The 27,593-nt window shown below is 45.1% G+C and overlaps 4 protein-coding genes and 1 pseudogene across 6 annotated transcripts in view; all 5 read right to left on the bottom strand.

Moving 5' to 3' along the window:
* LOC309651046 (leucine-rich repeat-containing protein 37A3-like) overlaps positions 1-1,651 on the bottom strand; it is a 55,144-nt pseudogene extending 53,493 nt beyond the window's left edge. The window contains exons 1-2 of the transcript XR_014268691.1: positions 1,079-1,651; positions 519-698 (exon numbers count right to left, since the gene is read on the bottom strand). The product of XR_014268691.1 is annotated as a leucine-rich repeat-containing protein 37A3-like (transcript). The remainder of the gene's footprint in view (positions 1-518; positions 699-1,078) is intronic.
* A 504-nt stretch (positions 1,652-2,155) lies between these two features.
* LOC309651057 (leucine-rich repeat-containing protein 37A2-like) lies at positions 2,156-9,749 on the bottom strand. The gene is made up of 6 exons (XM_082443348.1): positions 9,164-9,749; positions 8,635-8,739; positions 4,146-4,195; positions 2,707-2,761; positions 2,473-2,625; positions 2,156-2,370 (listed from the first exon to the last, which is right to left on the bottom strand). The coding sequence occupies exons 1-5, from the start codon at positions 9,569-9,571 to the stop codon at positions 2,476-2,478; spliced, it is 768 nt and encodes a 255-aa protein (XP_082299474.1). The 5' UTR covers positions 9,572-9,749; the 3' UTR covers positions 2,156-2,370; positions 2,473-2,475.
* A 5-nt stretch (positions 9,750-9,754) lies between these two features.
* LOC309651217 (leucine-rich repeat-containing protein 37A3-like) lies at positions 9,755-12,143 on the bottom strand (the record flags this gene model as incomplete). Its single annotated transcript, XM_082443660.1, has 2 exons — positions 11,973-12,143; positions 9,755-10,971 (listed from the first exon to the last, which is right to left on the bottom strand). The coding sequence occupies exon 2, from the start codon at positions 10,931-10,933 to the stop codon at positions 9,755-9,757; it is 1,179 nt and encodes a 392-aa protein (XP_082299786.1). The 5' UTR covers positions 10,934-10,971; positions 11,973-12,143.
* A 2,525-nt stretch (positions 12,144-14,668) lies between these two features.
* Positions 14,669-20,049, bottom strand: LOC309651062 (RAD52 motif-containing protein 1-like). Its single transcript, XM_082443354.1, has 3 exons — positions 19,916-20,049; positions 16,065-16,187; positions 14,669-15,689 (listed from the first exon to the last, which is right to left on the bottom strand). Exons 1-3 carry the CDS (start codon positions 20,009-20,011, stop codon positions 15,621-15,623), a joined length of 288 nt encoding a protein of 95 aa, XP_082299480.1. The 5' UTR covers positions 20,012-20,049; the 3' UTR covers positions 14,669-15,620.
* Positions 20,050-20,177: 128 nt separating this feature from the next.
* LYZL6 (lysozyme like 6) overlaps positions 20,178-27,593 on the bottom strand; it is a 35,667-nt gene continuing 28,251 nt past the window's right edge. The window contains exons 2-5 of one of the 2 annotated variants that reach the window (XM_082443200.1): positions 24,758-24,985; positions 23,378-23,536; positions 22,392-22,470; positions 20,178-21,421 (exon numbers count right to left, since the gene is read on the bottom strand). In XM_082443200.1, coding sequence (XP_082299326.1) covers positions 21,352-21,421; positions 22,392-22,470; positions 23,378-23,536; positions 24,758-24,896 — 447 coding nt within the window. In that variant the 5' untranslated portion in view covers positions 24,897-24,985 and the 3' untranslated portion in view covers positions 20,178-21,351. The other variant, XM_082443199.1, reaches the window with a different exon arrangement.

The raw sequence follows: 27,593 nt of genomic DNA, 5'->3' as shown, positions 1-27,593 counted from the left end.
CGCAGCCAAAAATAAATTAATTAATTAATTAATTAACTTAAAAAACAATTTGTCAACCTCACACATTTAAAATCCACATAAAAGTAAATATAAGGAAGACTCTTGTGAAGATTTCTTAAATTAAGGGGCAGCATAAGATGACATGGGCTTTAACATCAGTTCAGTTTGGGTTTGGCCTCTAGTTTCCACATTTACTGTCATAAACCTTAAGTAAGTCACTTAACCATCCTGAGTTCGAGTTTCTTCATCTAAAAAAAAGAAAGAAAGAACTGGGGAACTGGGGGATCAGTGGAGCAGTGCATCTGAGAGCATTCTGTACACCACAGTGCTGTACAAACGTTGGCCTTTTATTATTTTTTCCCCCCCTTGGGATCTTAGTTCCCGGACCAGGGATTGAACCCGGGCCCTCAGCAGTGAAAGTCCTAACCACTGGACCGCCAGGGGATTCCCGATGGCCTATTAGTTTTAAATTCAGCACTTCATCCCAGTAGAGCGAGGAATTCCACATTTGGACCCACCTTCACTGGAGATGTCTGAAAAAGCTGCTTCTGGTCGCATGCCTTTTGGGCTCTGTGGGCATCCCTTGCTGAAAAAACCTCGATGATGGCATAGAACACAGGACCGGCCACTGCTGCGTTTGGGAAGACTCGGACCGAATACAGAAGGCCAAACTGGGAGAAGACTGTGAACAGAGAATGCTGTAGGGTGGGCCCATGTTAAGTAAGTGCAGGAAATTTCACGTCCAGGAAGCCAAACCGCCCGTTCCTTTCTATTCCCCCAGCCCTTCGCCGCAGGCAACTGTGGTGATCCTGCAACTCCAAACACTTCTCATTTCAGGAACAGGTTTCCCTCTGAAATCCTAAGCTTCGAGAAGCATTAGGAGGCAATGCCGGCTGTTGGGAACTATCTCTCAAAAATCTGTGGGGGCGAGCTGACTACTCAGGTCGGCTCTAGAACTAAGATTCCTCTCAGCAGAGACCACAGGCAGATGAGGTGCTGAAGCAGTACCCCGGGGCGCCCAGTTACTGAGGCGCGAGGTGGCTTCCTCCACCCCTCCCTCTGCCCCGGCTCGGCTCACTTGCAAGGCCTCGGCCGTGGGTCCAGAGCTCAGCTCCCACGCCAGCAAGGTTTTGTCACCCACGATGGGAACCACAAAAGGTACCAACGCCACCATCCTACCTTTACTGCGCGTGCGCGGCTCGGGGCGCCTGCGCACGCGCACCTGCGCACGCGCTGTTTATAACGGAAACCTGAGGGGGGGAGCCAGTTAGTTGGGAGTGGGACGAGGGCGGTGCTCGGACCTCTCCCTCACCCCTCCCACTCCGGGCTTGTCTCTGCCTCTAGGTCCCCTTCCACAGGTGGCACTGTCACTATATAATCACGTGGAATCATGCAGCCCTGGGCCTGTGCTGGGGGAGGCAGGAGGTGGGTAGGTTTGGTGCTGGGCTGAGCTGGAGGGAGGCGAGCAGCACACAGCTGGCCCGCAGTGGGGTCAGGAGAGGCCAGGGCCTGAGGAGGGCCGTCTTGGGCAATGGCTGCTCTCACACATTCTTCTTTACCCTGTCTTTCTGGCACCTCCCTGCTAGTTATCCAACGGTTGGGATTTTCTTTTAAAGAAAAAAAACAACCCAATGGGAATTTTCCACCAGCTTGAAATGGTGGAGAACCCCCTACCTTGGTACACAGGGTACACATCTGTACATGAGTTTGAGAAGTTGGGAGAAAAGTCAGGCCTTGGCTCCACAGTGGAGGGAGGCCCAGTGATCCAAATATTCTGGCAACCCCAATGACCGTACGAGAGGGGCCAGAAGTAGATGGTCCTCTATGGGCAGGAGGTCGAGCATGTTGTAAATAACTGGTACTTGATGAACCAGGAGAGAGAGCACCAGAATAAATTGCTATTTGATTTACTCATCTATGCCCCTTGAGGATGGTATGTTTTCCAGTTCCCAGGGACTGATGATACTGGGGAAACAAGGGAGGGAAGCCCCTCTTCATCCTTCTACTCATCCTCCTTTGCCCACGTTTCCTCTTGTGGAAGTACTGGCTGCCATGAGGGATTCTAGTTTCAGCTCTGCTTCTTCTTGCAGGCCCCTGTTATTGGTATATAAATATTCAACTATTTACATTTTAATTCCTTACCACATGGTTAGACTTGGTTATGAATTTATACAGTTTAATATAAGAAAAATAAGTATTTTACAAGCAATGCTGAGAAGCCGATATTAAGAAACAAAATTTGCAGGTGGCTTGAGGCAGAACAGGGCTCACTCTGTGGCTGTCTCGTGTGCGGTCTCACTTTCCTCACCCGCCTCTTCATCAACCCAATATGCAGCCAGAAGCTTCTCTGCTGGGGCTTTGATGACTTCCCTGGGGTAAGAAGAATAATGCCAAGGCTTTTACTTTTGAAAGGAACAATGATAGTTTTCATTATTTCCTCATTTTAGATGAGAATTTTAAATTGTCCCCTACCATTTATGGTACAGCCTTATAGAAGTGCATCTCCTCCTCATCAGAAGACTCCCTGTCGTGTAGCTTTTGTGCCATGTTTTCCTTGCGTGTGGCGTTGAGAGGCCTATACATATCCCTAAGCCAAAGTGGCCGCCTTCTCCCGAAAAAGCCCTCCTGGAACACAGAAAGGGAAAGATTAATTCAGCATCTCCCCTGCTTTCTCTGGCCACAGTACTATATCCCCTTCAAATTTACCTGACTCTCACTTTCCCCTGAGCTTCTCTTATGCAGCAGAAATCGAAAAAAGCCCCTTGGAGGAAAACACACACAGTTAGTGTTACATGTCATTTTTCATCTCTCTCACAATGTGTTATCTCTGGTCTTATTAGGACTAAATGGGTACCTCAGTCCATAATCACAATGAGCAAAATCACCACAGACCCGGGATCTTGAAAATCATTCCGTGCATGCTGGCCTTCCAGAAGTTCTCTGTGTCTGTCCAAAATGGCCCCCGCCCCGTGTCTCTGGGGAGACCTTTGCATGTGGCTTAGCATGGAGTATAGGCAGGATTTTCAGCCCCGTTCACCTTTCTTGGCCCTTGGCCAAGTGCCCTCGTGCAGTGAAAACACTGCACAGCGGCGCTGGGCAGAAACACGTTACTCTCTAGATGCGCTTCACACCAGTCAGCTACGGACTTAGTCGCACATGCAGCATTTGCTGGGGGTGTGGCTGTGGGGAGAAGGTGCTTTTATTTTCCTGGCTGCTCTATCCTATCCTATAAGTTGAATCACACCAAGTCAACACCTGAACCCAACTAGCAAAGTTATCTATAGCTCTCTGACTTTCATACTGCAGGCTGTCACTGAGGTGTCAGTGAATTGTGAAATCAGTTTAAAGGCCATGACCAGCAGGGAAACACGAAATACTCTTTTTGAATACAAATAGAATAGAAAAAAGTCAGAGTGCACAATAAGTTAGTTTCAGAAACTACTTATGCCCATATAGTATGTGTATACTGAATTGTGACATAAAACGGAGCTCACAGCCCAAGCACAGTGTGATCAGTAGAGAAGTCCTCAGTGGAAAGGGACCCTCTTCTTTGTGATAATCACTAGCAGTGTGACCATGGGGCAAGATACTTTCCCTTTCTCTTTCTCCATTTCCTTATTATAAAAGGAAGAGACAAACTACTGTCTAAAGATTCTCCTGGTTAAAGTTCTATGAGGTTTGGATAAAGGGAATAGAGAGTAGGGGCCTGAAAAACAGTAGGGTGAGAAGGGAAGTTTTCTTGCCACTTTACAGAAGGGACTCATATGTGCTACCTTTGTTCAGCTTTGAGTGAGGCCAGCCCCTAAATCCCCAACCATGTGTCCCTCCCTACCCCAGAGCCTCCTAGAAGGCCTCTGGCCTGGCCTGATACCTAGGAACCAGGCACCAGGCCAGCAGGAACAAGTGCAACCAAAACCTCTCCCCGTCCACCCTCTTTCCTTAAAGGACTAGTGAAAGCAGATGAATCTGTGCCAGTCCTGTTCTAACTCAGCTTGGGCTGGGGAGCTAATTCTGCTGATAAATAAATTAGGGTAAACCATTAGGGTAATTAAACATTCTTCCTGCCTTTGGTGAGGAAATTGAAATAGGTGAGTTCTAAGTTCTCCTCTAGTTGTAAAATTCTCCTTTAAAAGACCAATACTTACCTTCTGCTCCTTTTCTTATCTTCCCCTTTTGCAATTCGATGAGAATAAATCTGTTTTGAAAGAAAACATGATCATGATTATCCATTACAACTATTTCCAAATCCTTATTCATTCCCTTTTACTTTAAATCTTATCTACCCAGTGAGATGATAACTTTTTCAAGGAAAGGAATTCTACCCTGTTTAATAATCCTTTGCCTCTTCCACAGTACCTAACTTAGGGTCTTGCATGCAGCTGGCGATATATTTTATTGACTGTTTTAGATAACGTTCAACAGATCGTTCCTAATAAAAACTCTTAGAAGTAGGAAAAGAAAATAAAAGTATCTAGCAGAAACCTAAGCCTTGTTTTAGAGTCAACGACAAGAGTAGGAAGCCCATCATTACTGCTACTATCGATCAATGTGGAGGAGGTCTTAATCAGTACGAAAAGAAAAACGAAGTATTGGAAAGGAAGAGACAAACACATTTGCATATGAAATGAGGGACCTAAAAAGACCAAAGGAATCAACCGAAGTTTTATTGGAAGTAACATGAGTAAGATGGCTACATACAAAATCAAGAGATCAACATATAAGCCTCAATAGCTTTCCCATATAACACAAATAACTCACTAAAAAACAGAAGAAACATCCCGTTCACTATATCAATAAAAATGCATAAAGTACCTAGGAATAAACTTAACCAAAAATTTGTAAGACCTATGTGATGAAAATATTAAAACTTTTCTGAAGGACATTAAGAAGAAGTACTACATGGCATGAGATACCATCCTCCTAGAATGTTGTAAAGAGGTCAATTCTCATCAAATTAACCTACAAATTCAATGCAATCCATTTATATCCAAAATAATTTTTAAATAAAACCTGGCCAGTTGACATTTGGTAGAGAATATGTGTAAGAATAGATATGAAATGCATGAAAAAGAAGGTCAAAGAGTAGGACCTTGCCCTACCAGATATAAAATATGTTATAGAGCAACTGGAATTAAGCAGTGTGATATTGGTACTGGTACAGGACAAGATAACTGGATCACAGAATAGAGTCCAGATGAAGATAGTATATGAGACCAGGGAAGAAAGAATAAACCATTCAGTGAAAGATTTGAAAACAATTAGATCTTCATGTGTGTGTGGGGGGGGGGGAGTTAGATCCCCTGCCTCAACCACACTAAAAAACAAATACAACAAATTCTAGACAGATTACAAAAGTACTTGAAGAAGATATTAGAGATTACTTTTACGTCATGAGGTGACAAAGGCCTGGCTAACAAAAGCCACCCCACATGAGCCATGAGGAGAGGACGGGCAGATATGGTGGCAGACTGTCAACACACCTCCTACACTGCACAGCCTTTGCCCCCTTTTCCCCTGGACTGTTTGTCTTCTTCTTGTTGACTTATAAAACTCTTGGGAGTTCCCTGGTGGTCCAGTGGTTAGGGCTTGGCGCTTTCACTGCTGTGGCCCGAGGTTCAATCCCTGGTCAGGGAACTAAGATCCCGCAAGCTGCACAGCATGGCCAAACCCCGCTACCCCCAAACAAACAAACAAACAAAAAACTCTTTATAGTAAAGAAATACTGGTTTTCATTGAATTTCAGTGTTTCGAATCTTTCCAGTGTTTTTGTCTCTAAGGAGACAAGACAAAAGAGTGGAGTAGGGAGCACAGGCTTTGCAGTCGGGTGAAACTGGCTTCTGCTTTTGGTTTGGCCACTGGGGCCTTACATTGATCTCCTTCATCTATGAAGGAGGGATAGTAATATCATCCTCACAGAACTGTGGGCATTAAATCAGACAATATATGGAAAACTCTTCATCTTACGCTTGGCATGAATCAGTGCTAAGCTGGTGTCACAGACAAGATGGTGGACTATATCAAAGGCTCTGCTTGTGGCATCAGGCTCTGAAGATTATAAAAGATTATAAAAATACTGCTTTTATTTCCTTCTAATACCTTTATGTGGTCTTTTTTCACATTTATGGAAATATGTTTATTTAAGATGAAAAATGGGGATCTGCTATTCTTTAACCCCCAAATAGTTAGGCAGCTAGTCTATCACCATTTATTCATTTTCCCCCACTGATTGGAATATTAAAACATGACATTTCAGAAGTCTTAAGAACACATGGGTCTATTGCTGGACTCGATGCTACTTCAAATAAATATTCGGTTGCATGATTCCTCACTGTGGAATTGACATAACGCCTCACCTCTCTTCCGTTGAACACCAGTAGTGTCTACCATAGGAAGAACACTGCATGGCCCCTGTCCTCGAAGAGCTTATCATATAAGTGGGGAGAGGAAATAACGGTTAGGACTCCTCGCTTTCGCTGCCTAGGGTACAAGTTCAATCCCTACTTGGGGAATTGAGATCCCGCAGGCCAAAACAAAACAAAACAAAACAAAACAAAACAAAACAAAACAACACAAATGCAAGGTTAAACTCTAGAGAAGTTAGAAACAATAAAAAGGGGACTTTACAGAAATTCTAAAAAAGCAAAAGGCCACATGCCACCTGGAGATGTAGAGGGGACAGTCTGGGCAATGGCCAATGACTAGCAAGCTGACCCCATGCTAGTCCCCAGCCTCCTAGGCTCAGAAATCATACTCTTCCTCACCAAGAGACAACTCGCGTCTTCCTGTTGTGGCAGTCTCACTTTATCAATATCACAGGATTGATCAAAAATCACAATGCCAAATTATTACTTGACAATGAGAAATACATCTGTTCTACACACAGGGCATCCGTGTCTACACAATCAGAGAATTACCTTCTGTGGAGACAGGCCTCCGTGGCACACTAAAGCACAATCACACAATCGAAGGCTACTTGGTGACAACAGAATTAGAAAAGAAATCAGCCGAATCCAGAATTTAATGGGAAGGCCTGAGGCAGCTGGATCCACCCATCTCCTCAACAGGCACAGCCTGGCTAGTGGGCCTGACTCTTCAGTTCTGCTGCCTAAGGTGCCATCTCTACTCTCGGGCAATGTGAGGATGGGCGCTGCCCATGTTGGTCTCTCCTCACCTTTTCTATGCTTTCACTACTGACCAACCCTCCTGCAGATAGACACATTTCTCTTTAGAAGTTAGTACATCATGTCAGGTTTTATTCAAGTCTGATAGGCCAGGAAGCCATTGGTCCTTACACATCTCTGCTCAGCTCCATGATGTGCTAACCTTGCTGTTTCTCTCTTGGGGGGCTGCCTTTTAAAAAACTGCTTCCCACTTTTGTGAGCTCTGAGGGGAGGGGACTGCTTTGCTATGGCCCCTAAGAAATGGTGACAAACCTCACAGGACTAGGATCAGGAGGGCTGGAGTATTCAGGGAAGGCTTTATGAAGAAAGATATCTGAACTTGAGTTGGCTTTTGAGAGGTTCATAGGACTTCCACAGGCAAAGCAAAATCAAGGAATTTTAGATGGCCAAAGGCACAGACAAAAGCAGGCATGGATGTGGTGTAACTAGCGTATACTGAGGAGCTGCTTTGGCTGCAATGGAGGGCTGCCATTACAAGAGAAAAGGTAAATAAAGTAGGTTGGACTGGTAGGGTAGAATCAAGATTGCCAGCTTATTAAAATCACTCTTTTAATGTTAGCCACTGCCTGTTGGGAAAAGTAATAAACCATTATGTAACTGAACAGAAGATAAACAGGCTAGCTCCAGGAATAGGCTACTATAAATATGACATGCTTTAGGGTAGCCTGCTGCAGGATTTTACTTGCAGTGTTTTAATGGAACCTATCTACACAATTCCTAATACACTGGAGAAGCAAGCTGCTAAGTAAGCCTAAGGAATTGACGAGATCACACTTTGATCTTTTAGGCATGTCCTTTTAGCCCTCCCAGGGTGACTGATAGCTCCATGAGTATGGAGATCGTATGTCTCTCATCACTTCAGCCAACAAGGAAAGAAATAAACAGTAGAATGAGAGTGACTGGTGAGTACATCAAATCAGCATAGTTTTTGAGTTGAAGAAATTTTACTATCATGTCAACTCTGGCCTTCTTATAAACTTAACTTGTCAAAACAGTCCAATGGCTTGTTATCATGGATCCAATTCCATAGAGATCTCCTGGGAGTGGAGCTCCTTTCAAAATCCTGTGGGGACTTCCCTGGTGGCGCAGTGGTTAAGAATCCGCCTGCCAGTGCAGGGGACACGGGTTCGATCCCTGGTCTGGGAAGGTCCCACATGCTGCGGAGCAACTAAGTCCGTGCGCCACAACTCCTGAGCCCGCGTGCCTAGAGCCCGTACTCCACAACAAGAGAAGCCACCGCAATGAGAAGCCCGCGCACCGCAATGAAGACATAATGTAGCCAAAAGAAAAAAAAAAAAAAGAAAAAAAACTCCTGGGAATATACTTTTCAGTAAAAGAACAAAGTGTACCTCAGTCCTCATGACTAAAGAGAAGAATCAAGTAGTAGTAGGTGGAAAGGTGGCTTTGAGTCTCAGTTTGTGGGTTCTGAATCTGAATGAATTATTGTCCTTACCTCAATGAGACAGAGAAGTGTAACCAAAATCGTCACTACTGCAGTTACAGATATTGCCAAGATGAGTTTGTTGTTATAGCCATATCCTGGAACTTCTTTTGTGAGCTAAAAAAATAAATAACAATTTTTTACAAACAAGGAGATAGAAGGGATGAACGCTAACTATTCTTAAACCTATTCTAAACAATAGCTAACTATTCTTAAACTACTATAAAACCCAATCCTTTCAGGCGAGTAGCTTCTATAAGAACAAGCCAAATTTAATGTTATTAATCTTATCATTAGCATTTTCTTCTACAATTTATTTATGTACAATTTATTTATCTTGCGTTATGTCCTTTTCTCGTCTACCCTAGGAATAGTGGCACACTTTCTCAATGAGCAAAGTGGGAGATCACTGTCTTAGCCAGTGTCATGGCTGAAGATAAGATACAGACTAGGAGCCCGTGGTATTCCTGCTTGGGCACGTCCATGGCATGTCCTAAACTGAGTAAAAGTCCAGGTCCCATGTTTCAGGGGTTCTCCTCACCTCACTTGACTCCTGCTCTTTCTGCTCACTCTGGGCTTCCGTGCTCTCACTGATATAGTTGTCACTTTTCCACTGGCCCATATCCCATTCCGCTTTGGACACCTTTACTTCCTGCTGCTTGCTGAGAAGCTTCATCAGGAGGCCTGTTCTAGAGATGAGGTTGGCACAGGCCAGCTGCACGTGGGTGTCCGAGCAGTCTATTATCAAAGTCTGGATAACATGAGAAATGAGCCTTCGCACGTCATTGTTGGGGATGAGGGACCGTAGCTGCTGGTTTAGCTGAGTTTCAACTTGATCACCCGGGGATGTGAGCCCTGGGAAAGTGAAGCCTGTGGGCTTAGAGGATAATTCAGTGCCCGTGTTGTGGTGCTCCCACTGTGTTTCGTTGGTGTGTTGAACAGGTGGCATACTGTTGTCTGCAGCAACAGCAGAATGTGCAGTGGAGACATCCTTATGGGTAGTGTTTTCAGGGCCGGTTCCTCCGGGCAGAGTAGAGTTTCCTGAAGAAATAACTTCTTCAGAAACATTTTGTGCAGTATTGTTTTCTGAAGTAGTGTTTTCTGTAGAAGGGTCTGAAAGAGAAAATAATTCTCAGGATTTTCCAAGAGAAGTCACTTCTCTTGAAGGTGAAACAGCTTCTCGCGGAGGGGAATTTATGAGACTCCTCACTACAGAGAACGGAGGGCTTGCAAGCATCATTCTATTGAGTGAACTTTTCTTTCTGAACTTTCGACTCCTTTTGCCTTTGGGTTTTCTCTGGACCCGATGAGTCCTAATTTTATGGAAGATGTATTTTTTCCCAGAATGTGAGATTAGTTCAAAATCCTTAATATTTCTAACTCTAGCCTTTGCATCCTCTAAAACAACTATAGTGTTGGATAAGTCTTTTGATTTACTTTTAACCTCAGATGGGGATATTGGAGGGATGGAGGCGGAAGGCCTGACCTTCAAGTACTGTTTCAGGGTAGAGGAGCCTGCTGCCTTGTGTTCTTTTATGAATGAAGACTCCGCATTGGAGGACTTTCCCACCAGCTTCCTGGGCCTCTTCACCATGAGAAGCTGTTTCAGCTTTCCTGGGGATGGCCTCCTGAGCCTTCTTTCTTCAGCAGTGCTCGCCATAGATGGCTGGGCATTCTGTTTCCTCATGACGCTCTCATCTCCCACTGCTTGGAGGTGCATTTTCTGTAGGCCCCTTGGGCCCTTGAGGACCCTGTTCACTCTCAGCAGCTTTTCCTCGGTACTCTCAGTCTTTGCTGGGCTGTCTTTCTGTGGTTGGGGAGTTTCCAATTTCTTTTGAAAGAGGTAGCGTTTAAACATGGCACTTAAAAGGTTGGAACGTGTACGCGTGGCAGGTTTTTCTTCCCTTTTAACCTCATCAAATTTTTCTTGAGTTTCTGCATCTAACACATTTTCCAGAAAATGGAGTTTCCTCAATTTATTTTTATTAGTTGAATTCTTGTGTACAGGCTTAACAGAAGGGCTCCTTGTATTGTTTTTCAAAAGGCCCAGGAGCATATCTCCATCTTGTGTATTTGAAAAAAGAAGTTGAAGGAATGGTAATAATGTTGATTCCACATCTCCTAGATTTCCCTCTGAGATGTAAGGCAGTATGTAATTTCGTGCACTGATAATATCACTTTTATTATTAAAGTCCAGCTGCTCATTCATGAAGGCTGACAAGCTGACAGCACTTTTATCTGAGGATGCCCTCTCTGACTCAATAATCAGCTCGGTGCTGTTGTTCTTCTTCCGGGCTTGTAACACCTTCATCAACGATCCTTCTGCATTCCCAAGAGATGTTTCTTCGTCTGTCAAAAAAGAAGAGACTGTTTTTGATCATTGAAGACTGATGGGACAGATTTTTGTCAGTCCACAGCGAAATGAATTAGGAATCAGTCAACGTTTGAGTGCCACTTAGGAGAAAAAGAAACCCACACTTAAGCCTATGACTGGCAACAACAAAATGTGAAAAAGATATCTCTTGAAAAAGTGGCTATCTACTCAGAAAATTCTGTAGTGTGAAATATAGTAACTATATTCAGGAGTACTCCACTGGTTCCCAGGGGCCAGTACTCAAGAAAAGCCAAGGCTGGAAGACAAATACTCCCCTACTCAGCTGGGCTCTCCGCAGATCTACTGTGACTCCTCACATTCACATACCCCATCCTGTCCTGCCTCAGAGGCAGAGGAGTGTGAGGCTTCCTCTCTCCACCTCTTCAGTGTGAAGCTAGAATTCTATACCCAGATCTGTCAAAACAAAAGCAAAATAAAGACTATCTCAGACATACAAAAGCTGAAAGAATTCATTACTAGCAGACTTTCACTATAAGAAATGTTAAAAGAAGTATTTTTAAGCAGAAGCAAAATGACACCAGATTGGAATATGGATCTACACAAAAGATTAAGAATACTGGAATTGGGACTTCCCTGGTGGTTCAGTGGTTAAGAATCTGCCTGCCAATGCAGGGGACACAGGTTCGATCCCTGGTCCGGGAAGATCCCACATGCCGCGGAGCAACTAAGCCCGTACGCCACAGCTACTCAGCCTGCACTCTAGAGCCTGTGTGCCACAACTACTGAAGCCCACGCACCTAGCGCCTGTGCTCTGCAACGAGAGAAGACATCCAATGAGAAGCCGGTGCAGCGCAACAAAGAGTAGCACCTGCTCGCCACAACTAGAGAAAGCCCACGCGAAGCAACAAAGACCCAACGCAGCAAAAAACTGAGCTCTTAATACCTAGAGGTGTAAAAAGTATTTCAAACGATTGGTTACCTTAAGCCTGATCTAGTCCTTTGTTTTTACTCTTACTTTTTTGTCAAGAAGGCAGAACCAAGGCCTGATTCTGATTCCAATCCAGCACTGGAACTTCCTCTGGGAGCTTTTGATGTTGGGTTTGCTTGTTATTCAGATCCTGATGTGGAACAGCAAACTGATCTGGCCCTGTAGGCAGCTCTCCAACCAAATCCGTGTCCGGGTATGGAACCTGTCTCAGTCAACTCATGATGAGGCGGTGCCAACATCTGGACTGCAGATGAGGACGTCAAATAAGTAAAGCTCCCGGTTTCTGCCAGGGGTGTAAGGGCATGGGGCAATTTGGGAGGGGGGTCTGAGCCGTATGAAGACCAAGCCTCGGTCAGCCGCGCGAGGTTGGGTATCACCTGGACGGGGTCCAGGGCCCACTCCGGAGGCTGAACTGCCAGGACTACTAGCCACAGTTGTTGCCACTGTGTTGAGGAAGAGCCGTGGCAACCAAAGGCGCAGCCGGGACATAACACGCGGCGGCTCCCAGGCGCAGTGACCCAGGCCACTGAGGAGCTGGAGCCACATCCTGCGTCCGAGCTGAACCGCTATGCCAGCGCCGACGCGAGGGCTCACGTCAGCAACCGCGTGCCCCTCCCCCGCCTAACGTCCCACCCGTTATTTATGACGTGTTTAGTTCCGCCACCACCATTATTAGGTTCGTGGGGAGATCCAATGCGCGCCACCAGAGTGGGCCTTTTTCCCAGAGTCCCCAGGGCGCAAGCCGTTTTTCCCCTTGCAAAAGCGACAATTACCTCCTGCCGGGCCCTCTTCCCAAGCCCTCCCTGCCCTCCCTGACCCCAAACAAGGAGGCGGGATTTGGGCTGCAGACCCGAGTGGCCCCAAACTCCAGCGGCCCAGGGGTGGCGGGGGGTTGGGAAGGATGCAGAGCTTCCCAAGGAAACCACAGGACCTGGCATTCTGGGAAATTCAAAAGTGCTAGTCCAGTTCTGGCAATGTGAACCCTTCCTCCTCAAAGCTCAAGTCTGAGAGGCATTCTTCCCCCCTTTGGCCACACGGCTGACAAGAAAAGTAGCTGACCTGCAAAATGAGCACCAGTTAGGGTGGCGGGAGGGGAACACACCTTACAGTTATTCTAAAATGTTGCCATTTCCTCCAAACTCTCAGTATTCACGTCTCATTATTAATTCACCACTCTATTATTAGCCGTTACCACTGAATCAGTGATGACTCCAGAACTTCTGTAGGAGGGGGTTTGGGGCAGGTGAGCAATTCATTCTGGGAAAGAGAGTCTAAAACCAAGTGAACGGCCCTTTACATTAGCATGGGAAAACTTCCCCCATCCCACCTTGTCTCAACAGAGCCATTAATCTAGAAAAAACTACAGTGTCACTTTTCAGAGGTCTACCCTGTGTGCACACACGGAGAAGACACTTAGAATGTTACAGTCAGCATGTTAAGTAATTTTCTTGAAATACTCTAACTAGCACCCAGTTTACTTTCTTCACAGTCCTTTTCATAATCTATTTAATTTTAGTCCTTTTTAATTGTCTGGTACACCTTTAACACCTAAACCCCAAGAGAGAAGGAGCTTCATCTCATTTCCAGTGCCTAGCACATAATGGTTTCTAAATGGAACTGATTCCAAGATTGGCCTCATTTAGGAATGGATCTGTTGTTATAATCAGGTTTCCGAAATCTTTAGTATCAATATGGAATCCTTTCCTCTCACATTTCACAGGAAGTTAGACTTCTTAAAGCCCAAACATGGATATGTTTGAAGTTTCCTTGACTGATTTAAATTGAATTAAATTAATTATTTTGTACAGGAAAAACTTTCAAAATTTTTACATTTTTCAGAACATAACCACCTTTTCTTTCTCTACTTTCTTCCCTTCAAAACAAACTTTGCAAACAAAGTTCAAAACAAACTTTGCAACATTGGGGTGAGTTAAGTAATCAGAAATCTAGCCCCAAATTAAGCTCTCAATGACATGAAACACATTTTTTGCTCCCTTTTAATAAAAATCCTATATGCAGTACATTAATGTTTTCTTTTAGCAATTACATTGACAACTTAATCCCTAATTCGAGGCATCCATATAATTGATTTACAGAAAGGTTCTTCTGCAAAACATTTAACACAAGATATATATGAGATGCTGAGATCTGGGTAATATACCTTACTTGAAAGGCATGAATAGTTTTTAAACACTGTAGCATAATCACACTTAAGGCCATAGTTACTTTGTTCCCAAATCCCTGCAATTCTATTTGAGGGGAGTTCTAAAAGGCCTGTGTCTTCTCCTGTGTCCACAACTGTAGACGTACACTGATGGCCCTCAATCCTGCTCTCCAAACTTCAAATAAGGGGCCAGAGACAAGGCTCGGGACTTGGAGAAGTCCTAGAAATTCCCTGCCTCAAAAGCAGTTTCAGAGTTTCACATTTTCCGAAGGATGACAGAGCTGAGTAGACATGCCAAAGTCTTCCAAATCCTGCTGGTTGTTTTGAATTACGGCTACACTGGCTGTGTACCCCTTGGGTTTTTATCTCCACATACTTGAATTAAATCCTGTAGTTCCTCTTCGGTTCTAGCATCATCTGTGACCTCTTCACAGGGTCTATATGCCACAGCTATGTTACCACTTTCTGAAATAAAGTTAACAAGGATCAATTCAGAAGTTTTCTTGTTCTAAAACTTCCTGTATACAATGGTAGCACAATCACTATCTTAGTGATTAAGGGCAGGCACAACACTGGGGTACAGCTGAATGTCTCTGTTGTAGGTATACCCTGGCATGGCACAGTTTTACTGCTCAGATCTATTCTGGAAGTTCCTAAAATACTAACTAGACGGGAAATGCAAACCAAGAACGTGGCACAGATCTCATTTTACTCACAGATTTCAAATGGACAAGCTGAGGCTACACTGCTACAGACCCTGCTCTCCTGTGCGTAAAGGGCTGGATTCATACAGTGAGACAGACTTGGTGGTAGTGCAGATGATCTGGCCTCTCCTCAACCATCACCCACTCAGGTGGACGGTGGCGCCTCCTCCACTCCATTCGCGAACAGCCCTGCCTCTGACTTGAAACCCTAAACCCAAGTGCCATGGATTCTAGGAAAAAACTCAGTACCAATCGGAATCCCCTTTCTAGGGATCTACATTTACTTCTTCCGCTCAGGCCCTTCTGTAGGAGGCAAAGGACTGAACATTTACACAAGAGTTTATTTCAATCTTTAGACAATGATTTTGTTGGGATAACTGAAGGCCAGAAGACATCTGTATTTGAAGGACTATTTTAGCACAAAACAAATTATTAACCAAAAACAAAAAACAAAAACTAACTAATTTTCCCTCCTCCTAAGCTTCTTGGCAGGCAGGCAGTTCTAAAATTCTAAAGTTTAAGGTGCTGTCAGGTATCGCCTAAGATAAAAACCTATATTGTCAGGCAGAAAAATTCTGCCCAGGGCTTTAGTTGCTTAGAAAAGGTGATGATGTATGTGAAAAGTTGAGTTTCAGAAAGAAAGGAAAAAAGAGCAATCCCACTCCCTCACCTCCCCACACACACACATACTGGAAAACAGACCTTCCTCCAACTTATCCAAAGGTTCCTTCCTCAGCCATGCCAACTCCAGGACTCCTGCACTCGTGGGAGGGCAACACCACCTCTGAAGCACAGAAGAACTTCAGGCTATTGCTTCTGAAGTGGTGTCACAATATCTTCATTTTCCCTTTCTTCAAGGTTAGAAAGATCCTGAAGCTGTTAGGATTTTGAATGAAAGGCTAGACTTCCAAATCTTCTGTTGTTAGAAATTAAAACTAAACTCCAGCAATCCCAGGTAATAGTTGAGGTATGCTATAGCTTCAAAATCAAGTAAGACTTGCAAATGAATGACTAGATATGGACAACTCTTTTTTATTATATACCATACAAATACTGGAGAAAATTATGGACACCACCATCCAAGTCATTGAGATTATCACTAATTCTAGGTGGCAGGCCAATGCTCAGATACTTCCGTGGGGAAGCCCCTCACATCTCCTCCCCATAGCCCTGTTCTATTCTTCTCTCTAAAGTCTAGGAGTTCAATGTTGAAAGGAGTCTGGTTAGTCAAAGAAAATCTACAGAGTTTACCTTGATGATCCTTTTTGACCACCCATTGAAACCGAAGTAGTAATTTGCCAATTCTTGGCATCTGGAGCTGTTTGGGGCAAGCGTATTATGTTGAACCGCCTTATGTCTGGTGCCAAGACGAACCTGAAGACATAAAAGACCTAAAAATATCACAACCCTACATAGAGACTTATTTTGGATATACCTGAGATTTATCAATACCAATTTCATAGAGTGGTTGTGAAGATTAAGTAGGACATTTTAAGCAATGAGTTCACAGTGAGCCCTAAATAAATGTTATTTATTATTTTTAAGTCAGTACTTTTCTGCATCATTTCCAGGGCCCCTGATTAACCGGAAGGTTCCCTGACCTCTGGTGGTGAAAGTGATGATGAAAGCAAGCAAGGAAGCCCAGCAGAAGCCTGTTATGGGGCTGGGGGTAAGCAAAGGAAGTGAACTGTTTTAGTCGTCTCATCCTGTAGCTCCTGCTTGAGAATATGACCTGAAGAGGAGACAAGATGGACCTGCCACTGAATTAGGACCTTAATCTGTAGCACCCCCTCCCCAAGTTACTAACCCCTGTTAGAAGAGGGAATACGTATACCTCGATGAATGTAAATAAAGCAACCAAAAGAATTAGAGGTTCATCTGCATTAACAAGCTTCTTTGAGAGTGCAAATATTTCCAGTCTTAACTCTCTAAATAACTTACATATTACTGTGGAGTTTTTACATCACTAGTTCTTTCTTAAATGTCTATTTCCATTTTGAACAGGGTGCAGTATATAAATATAGTCATAAAAATTCAAATAATACAAATAAAGTCAAAGCATTGTTAATTCTTTATTGATGTGTTTGTGCATCTTCCTCTGTCACTAGTTTATGAGCTCCTTAAGTGCTTGAAGGAACCATATATTATTCTTTCCTTGTTACCAGAAACAAGCATACATCTTGGCACATAATAGAGGAGGGATGGTCTGTTGACTGAGTGAATGAATGAGTACATAAGAAAATGAAATTACTTTCTCCAACTGAAGCTGCCTGCTGGGAAGGAGAAATGAAGACTACTTTTTAAATGCTGAGTGACGCAACGTTTAAAACACGGAGGCTAGGCCCTGTATGGTGAGTCATAATGGAGCTGTCCTGGACAATTAGGAAGCTTCAGAAGGGCTCTGAGCCCCTGGGTAGTAGAGACAGTTGACATCTGGGATAACCTTGCCACAGTTCTTGCTGGCAAACATTTCCCTTCGTGCTACTGAGAAAAACTCAGATACATTAGGCCTTTCCTTCATTTTATTTGAAGATGTTATTCTCTTGTCTGTATTTATAAAAAATACAGGGGAAAAAAGATAAGAAGTATATATGCCTGCTAATGAATAAAAGAAGACATAATTGGAACTTCCCTGCTGGTGCAGTGGTTAAGACTCCGTGCTCCCAATGCAGGGGGCCCGGGTTCGATCCCTGGTCAGGGAACTAGGTCTCACGTGCATGCTGCAACTAAGAGTTTGCACGCCACAGTTAAGGAGCCTGCGAGCCACAACTAAAGGAGCCTGCCTACTGCAACTGGGGAGCCCACGTGCCGCAACTGGGGAGCCCTTGAGCCGCAACTAAGGAGCCCGCCTGCTGCAACTAAGACCCGGTGCAACCAAATAAATAAATAAATAAAATTTAAAGAGAACGCATAATTAAAGTAGGTAACAATTTCGGGGGTGTGGGTAGTAAACTAAGGCTCTGCATTAAATAAAGAAATCGAATACGAATGCCCTTTCCTCTCCAGTCTATAGTGACTTGTAGAACATTTTCCTCATTACTCTATCAGTGACGGGCTTTATGCTGTGACAATCTCAGAACCTAAGCTTATGGAATGGTCTTAATGTCCAATATAAGAAAAGAACTCATTACTCACAACTGATACCAAGTAACTGTTTCATAATCTTTCCCGGACCATCCGTAATATCTGAGGGGTTATGTGAAATGGTCGCAGGGTCCTCAAATTAAAGAATGTCTGACACGAAATCATTTCAATCCCAGGGAGTACAGCCAGGATTGAAGAGGGTGTTAAACAGGGTACAGAAGTGGGAGGTACTGTACCTGGAGTCACATCTGAGGAGAGTTCTCAGATTCAATAAAGGTGAAATCAGTGAGTAAAGAAATAGGGGTGAGAATAGGCAGCAAGGTCAGTAGGAAGTAGCCAGAGCAAGAAGCCAATCAGAGAAGACACACAATTATAAAGTGAAAGGTCTGGGAAATCGAAGCCTCACTCACTTATTCAGAGGCATTGAAAAGGTCCTTGAAAAAGGAATGGTGGCTGAATGGAGGCACATAATGAAATGTTAATTCCGGGGAAGTAAAATTGGATGGCATGTTAATATGGAATAAGGTTTCTACAATGCATTAAAGAATATTTTAACCATCTTCTGGAATCTGAAGGGAGTTCTGAATAGGCAATTTGAGAGTGATGATGATGATGAAGCCTCCTTTATGTTACATCTGACAAAAGTTTGTCAAGCTCGAGACTTCCCTGGTGGGACAGTGGTTAAGAGTCCGCCTGCCAATGCAGGGGACACGGGTTCGATCCCTAGTCCGGGAAGATCCCACATGCCGCAGAGCAACTAAGCCCGTGTGCCACAACTACTGAGCCTGTGCTCTAGAGCCCGTGAGCCACAACTACTGAAGCCCGCGTGCCTAGAACCCGTGCTCCGCAACAAGAGAAGCCATCGCGATAGAAGCCCACGCACCGCAACGAAGAGCAACCCCCGCTCGCCGCAACTAGACAAAGCCGGCGCGCAGCAACAAGACCCAACGCAGCCAAAAATAAATAAATAAATTAATTAATTAATTTAAAAAACAATCTGTCAACCTCACACATTTAAAATCTACATAAAAGTAAATATAAGGCAGACTCTTGTGAAGATTTCTTAAATTAAGGGGCAGCATAAAATGACATGGGCTTTAACATCAGTTCAGTTTGGGTTTGGCCTCTAGTTTCCACATTTACTGTCATAAACCTTAAGTAAGTCACTTAACCATCCTGAGTTCGAGTTTCTTCATCTAAAAAAAAGAAAGAAAGAACTGGGGAACTGGGGGATCAGTGGAGCAGTGCATCTGAGAGCATTCTGTACACCACAGTGCTGTACAAACGTTGGCCTTTTATTCCCCCCCCCCTTGGGATCTTAGTTCCCGGACCAGGGATTGAACCCGGGCCCTCAGCAGTGAAAGTCCTAACCACTGGACCGCCAGGGAATTCCCGATGGCCTATTAGTTTTAAATTCAGCACTTCATCCCAGTAGAGCGAGGAATTCCACATTTGGACCCACCTTCACTGGAGATGTCTGAAAAAGCTGCTTCTGGTCGCATGACTTTTGGGCTCTGTGGGCATCCCTTGCTGAATAAACCTCGATCATGGCATAGAACACAGGACCGGCCACTGCTGCGTTTAGGAAGACTCGGACCGAATACACAAGGCCAAACTGGGAGAAGACTGTGAACAGAGAATGCTGTAGGGTGGGCCCATGCTAAGTGCAGGAAATTTCACGTCCAGGAAGCCAAACCGCCCGTTCCTTTCTATTCCCCCAGCCCTTCTCCGCAGGCAACTGTGGTGATCCTGCAACTCCAAACACTTCTCATTTCAGGAACAGGTTTCCCTCTGAAATCCTAAGCTTCGAGAAGCATTAGGAGGCAATGCCGGCTGTTGGGAACTATCTCTCAAAAATCTGTGGGGGCGAGCTGACTACTCAGGTCGGCTCTAGAACTAAGATTCCTCTCAGCAGAGACCACAGGCAGATGAGGTGCTGAAGCAGTACCCCGGGGCGCCCAGTTACTGAGGCGCGAGGTGGCTTCCTCCACCCCTCCCTCTGCCCCGGCTCGGCTCACTTGCAAGGCCTCGGCCGTGGGTCCAGAGCTCAGCTCCCACACCAGCAAGGTTTTGTCACCCACGATGGGAACCGTAAAAGGTACCAACGCCACCATCCTACCTTTACTGCGCGTGCGCGGCTCGGGGCGCCTGCGCACGCGCGCCTGCGCACGCGCGCCTGCGCACGCGCGCCTGCGCACGCGCGCCTGCGCACGCGCGCCTGCGCACGCGCGCCTGCGCACGCGCGCCTGCGCACGCGCGCCTGCGCACGCGCGCCTGCGCACGCGCGCCTGCGCACGCGCTGTTTAAAAACGGAGGCCTGAGGGGGAGAGCCAGTTTGGTGGGAGTGGTACGAGGGCGGTGCTCGGACCTGTCCCTCGCCCCTCCCACTCCGGGCTCGTTTCTGTCTTTAGGTCCCCTTCCGCAACTCCCGCGCCCAGAAGTCTTGGAGTTTACCGCTTCTATTCAAGTGTACTTTTAGCGTAGAGTCCAAAGTGTGAGTTTACAGGATCGAATGGTGCGGACATCTAAAGCAGCTGGCTTCTTTTTCAAACTCCCAGAGAAGACTAGAGTACTAAGTAATTAGCGCCAACTATCCACTGAACTTTAAAAATTTAGATTTCCCGACTCTGTGCGAGAAATGACCACCAAAGATGCAATCCTTCGACTTGAGTGTTTTCATGAGTCTTAAATATGCAAATCAAGGTATAACTCATTAAAGCCATCAACAGTCTAGTATGAAACTCTTAAAAAGCTGGTTTCTAGCCCATTTTCCTAAAGTACCCCCAAATCACCGAGCACATTTCTCCATTCCCACCACGACTTTCTCCACCTCAATATATCAGACCCTTAGCCCCACCCATTACCTACTTCTGAGCTCTTTTACTTCAAAAATTGTTGACTTTGGAGGAATTACTTGGATCTTGATACTGTTTCAAACCAATAACTATAGATTTATTATCCATATCATTATCCATTGCAATCATTGTATGTATCCATTTATTCATTGTATCCATTATCTGTGTATGGAGAAGATCCATAATCTTCTCCAGAGCGATTAGGAACACCTCATGTACAATATTTACAGATTTATCATCCTTTTTCTAGTACCTATCACAGTCATACTCTATTAGGTACTCAAATATACTTGGGATTAATCATGAAGAAATTAACACATTCTTTGCACAGGAATGCTTTAATAATTCCAAAAATATAGAAACTTCATCGTGGTCTTCTTGGTTTGCAAATGACAGTCAGGAACCAGGGGCCTGGGCCTGGATAGGAACAAGGAGGAAGCCCTAGAAAACCATTTATTCCTGGGACTCTGGTCAGTTTTATTTGCAAATGGGAAAGGAAGAAAATAACTTGAAGTGGAGGCAAGAGGAAGAAGAAATGAAGAATTCTCAAGTGAGGAGAGGAGTTCTGGAATGACTCCACCACAGGTCTGCTCCCTGTCTCATGCCAGGTGGCATCCTGTCATCCAGTAGGAGAGTGGCCGGCCTTCACAGTGCAACCTCCATTTTACCCTGTGGAGAGAAAGAAGATTGGTTCTTTTTTTTTTTTAAGAATAAATTTTATTTATTTTTGGCTGCGTTGGGTCTTCATTGCTGCGCGCGGGCCTTCTCTAGTTGTGGTGAGCGGGGACTACTCTTTGTTGCGGTGCTCGGGCTTCTCATTGCGGTGGCTTCTCATGTTGCGGAGCACGGGCTCCAGGCGCGTGGGCTCAGTAGTTGTGGCTCACGGGCCTAGTTGCTCCGCGGCATGTGGGATCTTCCCGGACCAGGGTTCGAACCTGTGTCCCCTGCTTTAGCAGGTGGATTCTTAGCCACTGAGCCACCAGGGAAGCCCAACAACACTTTTTATAGAAAATGTTGCTGCCAATTATGGAGAGAGGGCCCGTGGCAGCCATGTTTATGTTGCTTAATTGCTTCCATGCCTATAGCTGAATGAATGGAGCCGGGACACAGGGTCCAAGCTGAACACATCAGATCCTCTCTGCCAGGCACTTGGACTGGGACTGAGCCTAGCTAGTCTCTATGGTTGCTTAGGACATTAGCCCATAGATTCAGGGCAGACATAGTCTGTCTGGTGGACTGTAGAGCAGAGAAAGCTGGTCTGCAGAGGGAGTAGTGAAGCCAATGCACAAAGAGAAGCAGAAACCTGCAAGGGAAAGTTTCCAGCCCTGCTTCCACCCTCTTCCTGAGGCCCAACTGCACCCCTCGTGTGGGCTCAGCAGGACACCTTGTCCTCTCAGAATAAATCTCCCCCAGCTAGCTCAAGTTGTTCTGTTCCTGCAACCAAAAGAGTTTTGTTTAATACAGTGTCAGAGGAAGAGCCAGATCCCAGGTCTTCTAAGTCGGAGTTCCAAGCCCTGCCACATCCCACATTTTTCTAGACTGTAGAAAAGGTCAGGTCCTGGCCTACTGTCCCTTTCTCTGTCACTACATCTTTCTTAAGGCTCTGCCCACTAACTTCGTCCCACCATGTCCTCCTCACCAGTTCTTCAACCCCCCTGCTCCGGACACAATCTTTTTCGCACAGTTGATGATTGAAAGAAGATTGGAGCTCAGCAGTTCTGAAAGGGAGAAAGAGAATATCCGTCAGAGCACAGGGGACAATCCCGAAGACTGGCTCTCCCTGTAAGGCATGTGCCACCCAGTGGCTGAGAACTTCCGGACGAGGCAAGTCTTCCCCCTCAGAGGCTCATTTGGACATCCGTACAATGGCTGCTGGAGGTTGGAGATGGTTGGGGGGGTGGGGGCAGGAGGAGCAGGAGGGCTGAGATTTGAGCCTGTTTACTGCCATACTTCCTAGTGGATGGTAGTTCACCCCAAGTGTGGAGGATTCTAGGGAAAGGAAATGCCCAAAGAGGCAGCACAGAGACGAAGGTAAAGTCCTGCCTAAGGAGGGAGGCTCTTCAGGTAAGAGCCCAGGGCCATTAATCAGAGTACAAAGGAGGAGATGGGGGACAGAATCATGGACCTGTGGAGCCTCCTGGATTAGCCCTGAGGTGGGAGTTTGCACTTGGCCTTCGGTCAGACCATTAGCCAAAGGCAGCTCTACTTGGTGGTGAGAGCTGAGACTTCAGGGCCGCCAGTTTGGCATTCAGCACTGGTTCTATGAGCCTCAGTTTGCTCACCAATAAAGTGGGAATCATACTAGTTTCTATTGCATGGCAAGTTGGATGAAATGAGCTATGTATGTAAAGTACTGAGTATATAATACGCTCTCAATAAATGTTGGCTGCTGCACTGCTCTACTGCTACTGCCTGTGCAGAGCTTTTCTGGATCCTGCTAGCACACTGCAGAACCTCCTATGGGCATTTAGGGACACGAGTCAACACTCTGCTCAGTAAAGGGATTCCCTGATTCCTTGAGCCAATCTTCTGGGGTTGTTTCCAGGCTGTGTGTGGGAAGGGAAGTCCCGTGAGTAGAGCCTGGTCATCTCTCTCACCTCTCCCACCCTGGGGCCCTGGCCAGACCTTGACAGTCCACTTGGCAAATGTTTTCCGTGTGACTCTTGTAATCGTTGCACCAGTAGTGGCTGTTGATCTGGAAGATGCCGTAGTCAAAGCTGCCATCTGTATTTTCATTTACCTTTGTTATGTTGAAGTCACTTTCCACGAAAGCCAGGCACAGCCCTTAGAACAGGGAGAAGAGGGTTTTTAGAGGGGGGCCAAGCTGAGGGACAAGGAAGACGGAGGAGAAAGGGAGACGAGGAATCAGAAGAAAGGAACAGTCTTCTCTGGTGGCGCAGTGGTTAAGACAACTAAGCCCGTGTGCCACAACCACAGAGCCTGCGCTCTAGAGCCGGCGAGCCACAACTACTGAAGCCCACGCGCTCTAGGGCCTGTGCTCCACAACAAGAGAAGCCACCGCAATGAGAAGTCTGCACACCTCAACGAAGAGTAGCCCCCGCTCGCCACAGCTAGAGAAAGCCTGCGCGCAGCAACAAAGACCCAACACAGCCAATAATTAATTAATTAATTAAAAAAAAAAAAAAGAAGAAAGGAACAAAGCCTAAGAGGCTAGATGGGGCTAGCGGGCCAGAAACACCCATTAGCTTCTCCTCTCATTCTTCAGTCCATCCACCCATCAGTACAACCACTCAACCATCCATCTGTCCATGCATGATTTCTGCACTTAATGATCACCTACTGTGTGCCAGAAACTGTGCAAAACCCAGTGAGGGACATTTAGCTGGCTCAAATGCAGATGCTGCCTTCAAGGTGCCTATAGAATAAGAATGAAGATATGTACCTAAAAAACCCACAAAGTAAGATGAAAGGAGAGAGTGTTATAAGGCAGACGTGCCTTACAATTCTAGGCAAGAGGGAGCTATCTCTACCATGGAGTAGGATGAAACCTTTGCACTGGCTGTTCCCTCCGCCTGGAATGCTCTTCCACCAGATGTTTGGGGTCCTAGGTCCTTTATTCCATTCAGCACTGCTCAATGTCACCTCCTCAGAGAGGCCTTCCTTGACTTCCCCCTCTAGAACAATGTCACCCATCACTCCCCCTTGCTTTATTCTTCTGCATAGCATTTATCACCACCAGGAAGCACTTCATATATTTGTGTGTTTCTTTCTTGCTGTCTCTTCCCCTAGAATGTGAACACTACGAGAGAAGGGGCTGTGTTGATATCTGTATCCCCAGGGCCTAAAATAGTTCCTGGGGCATAATAAGTGCTCAGTTAAGAATCGTGGAACAAATATCGAATGTTGGAAAAGGCTTCTTGGAGAAGGCTGCTTTTTGAACCTTACTTTGAAAAACAAATGAGAGAAAAAGAAAGATGGCCACAGAGGGCATGACCGGGAGAGGAGGAGAAAGGGGGTGTGAGGGTGTGAGGAAACAGCGCTCACAGTCACTCAGGGAGTAGCCCTCAAAGCCATCCAAGTCTTCCTGGTGCAGCACCTTGGCCAAGTCACATCGGTTGATGAGGCTGGCTTGATTCACAGCAACGAGACAGCTGACCAAGGAGATGAGAAGCAGGGTCGCCATCCTCAGAGGGGAGGAGACGCAGTGGAGGGTAGGCAGCGGAAGGCCTGCGGGTCCTAGGGTCTCCCAGGAGAGAGAGTCTTCTGGGGAATCTGGAGAGAGCAACCAAATGTCCTCGCTTACTCACTGCCCCCCTCCTGCCTGTTTCTCTTTCCTCTCATGTATTATTTTACAAATACTTTTTTTTTTTTGGTCTCCTGTTGTTTTGTTTCTGTTTTTGTTTTTGTTTTTGTTTTTCCTAGTCTAAAATTAACGATGCTGGGGCATGTCAAATAGAAATGAGAGCCAGCTCAAAGGGGTACCCACTGGCCAAATCTGGAGCAGCATTTTTTGGGTAACAGCTTTACTGAGATATTATTCACAATATATAATTCACGTACCATACACTTAATTCATTTAAAGTATACAATTCAATCATTTTTCACAGAACTGTGCAACTATTCCCACAGTCAACTTTAGAATATTTTCATCAACCCAAAAAGAAACCCCATATCCGTTAGCAGTCACTGTCTGTTCCATTTCCCTCCAGCCTCTGGCAACCAATAATCTACTTTCTATCTCTATAGATTGGCATATTCTGAACATTTCATATAAATGAAGTCATACAATATCTGGTCTTTTGTGTTTGACTTCTTTCACTTAACATAATGTTTTCAAGGTTTCATCCATGTTGCAGCATGTACCAGTATTTCGTGCCCTTTCACGGCTGAATAATATGCCATTGTATGGATATATCACAATATGGTTATGTATTCATCAGTCTGTGGACATTTGAGTTGTTTCTATTTTTTGGCTATTATGAATAATGCTGCTATGAACATTCGTGTACAAGGTTTTGTGTGGACAAATGTTTCCATTCCTTTGGATACATACCAAAGAGTGGAATTGCTGGGTCACATGGTGACCTAAAGTTTAAACTTTTGAGGAATTGCTGGACTTCCAAAGTGGCTGTACCATTTTACATTCCCATCAGCAATGTATGGAGGTTCCAATTTCTCCACATCCTCACCAACAGAGTAATTAACTGTCTTTTTGATCAAAGTTATCCTAATGGGTGTGAAGTGGTATCACATTGTGATTTTGATTTACATTTGCCTGCTGGCTAATAATGTTGATCATCTTTTCACATGCTCATTGGCTATTTGTGTAACTTTGGGAAAATGTCTTTTCAGAACCTTTGCCCATTTTTTCAGTTGGGTTGTTTGTCTTTTCATTATTGAGTTGTAAGTGCTCTTTATATATTCCGGGTATTAGAACCTTATCAGATACATGCTTTGCAAATATTTCCTCACATTCTGTGGGCTGCCTTTCACTTTCTTTCCTTTTTCTTTTTTAATAAATTTATTTATTTATTTATTTTTGGCTGCGTTGGGTGTTTGTTGTTGCGCGTGGGCTTTCTCTAGTTGTGGCGAGCGGGGGCTACTCTTCGTTGCAGTGTGTGGGCTTCTCATTGCGGTGGCTTCTCTTGTTGTGGAGCACGGACTCTAGGCACGTGCGCTTCAGTAGTTGTGGCACGTGGGCTCAGTAGTTGTGGCTCACGGGCTCTAGAGCGCAGGCTCAGTAGTTGTGGCATACAGGCTTAGTTGCTCCATGGCATGTGGGATCTTCCCGGACCAGGGCTCAAGCCCATGTCCCCTGCATTGGCAGGCAGATTCTTAACCACTACGCCACCAGGGAAGTCCTGCCTTTCACTTTCTTGATGGTGTTGTTTGAAACACAAAAGTTTTAAATTTTGATGAAGACTGATTTATGTATTTTTTTCTTTTGTTGAATGTGCTTTTGGTATCATATCTGTGAAACCAATGCATAATGGTTTCCAAGGTAATCTGGAACAATTTGACCATCAAAATAAATGATGATAGTGACAGATTATAACCCACTGAATGAGATAGGAATCCATGAGTTCATAACAGTAATAGATAAATAGATACATAATGGGGATTAAAGAGGAGCTCTTCTTGACAAGAAAATGCTGACTGATAAATGTGGAGGTAGTCATGAAGTTGGAAAATCACCATCTTGAAACCATCATAAACTGGTTTGAGCAAGAAATAATCATCAATAGATGCTAAATATGAGGGGGTGGGAAGCTTGGTGAAGAACTGACTATGTTCATGGTCTTAAAGTATCTCCCCTTGATTGCATGAGAAAAACAGTAACAATACAGTGGAGAAACCAGACAGTATTTTGACCTGGTAATCAAAATTAACACCACCTGGCTTCCCTGGTGGCGCAGTGGTTGAGAGTCTGCCTGCCAATGCAGGGGACACGGGTTCGAGCCCTGGTCCGGGAAGATCCCACATGCCGCGGAGCAACTGGGCCCGTGAGCCACACCTACTGAGCCTGTGCGTCTGGAGCCTGTGCTCCGCAACGGGAGAGGCCGCGACAGTGAGAGGCCTGTGAACCGCGATGAAGAGTGGCCCCCGCTTGCCACAACTAGAGAAAGCCCTCGCACAGAAACGAAGACCCAACACAGCCAAAAATAAAAAATAAATAAAAATAAAAAATTAACACCACCAGTGAGGGACAGAGAGAGATTATGTGCCTCCAGATGTGATACCCTGAGAAGGACACACATCACTTATGCAGCATCCTGGCCAGAGATGCATAACCTGTAGCTAATCTTGAGGAAACATCAGACAAAGCCAAATGGAGGGAAAATCTATAAAATAACTGGCCTACGTTCTTCAAAATGATCAA

Source organism: Balaenoptera physalus (genome assembly GCF_965194825.1).
Source record: "Balaenoptera physalus genome assembly, chromosome: 20".
Classification (NCBI taxonomy): Eukaryota; Metazoa; Chordata; class Mammalia; order Artiodactyla; family Balaenopteridae; genus Balaenoptera; species Balaenoptera physalus.
Note: the sequence above shows the minus strand (reverse complement) of the source record. Positions and strands in the feature narration are given on the sequence as shown.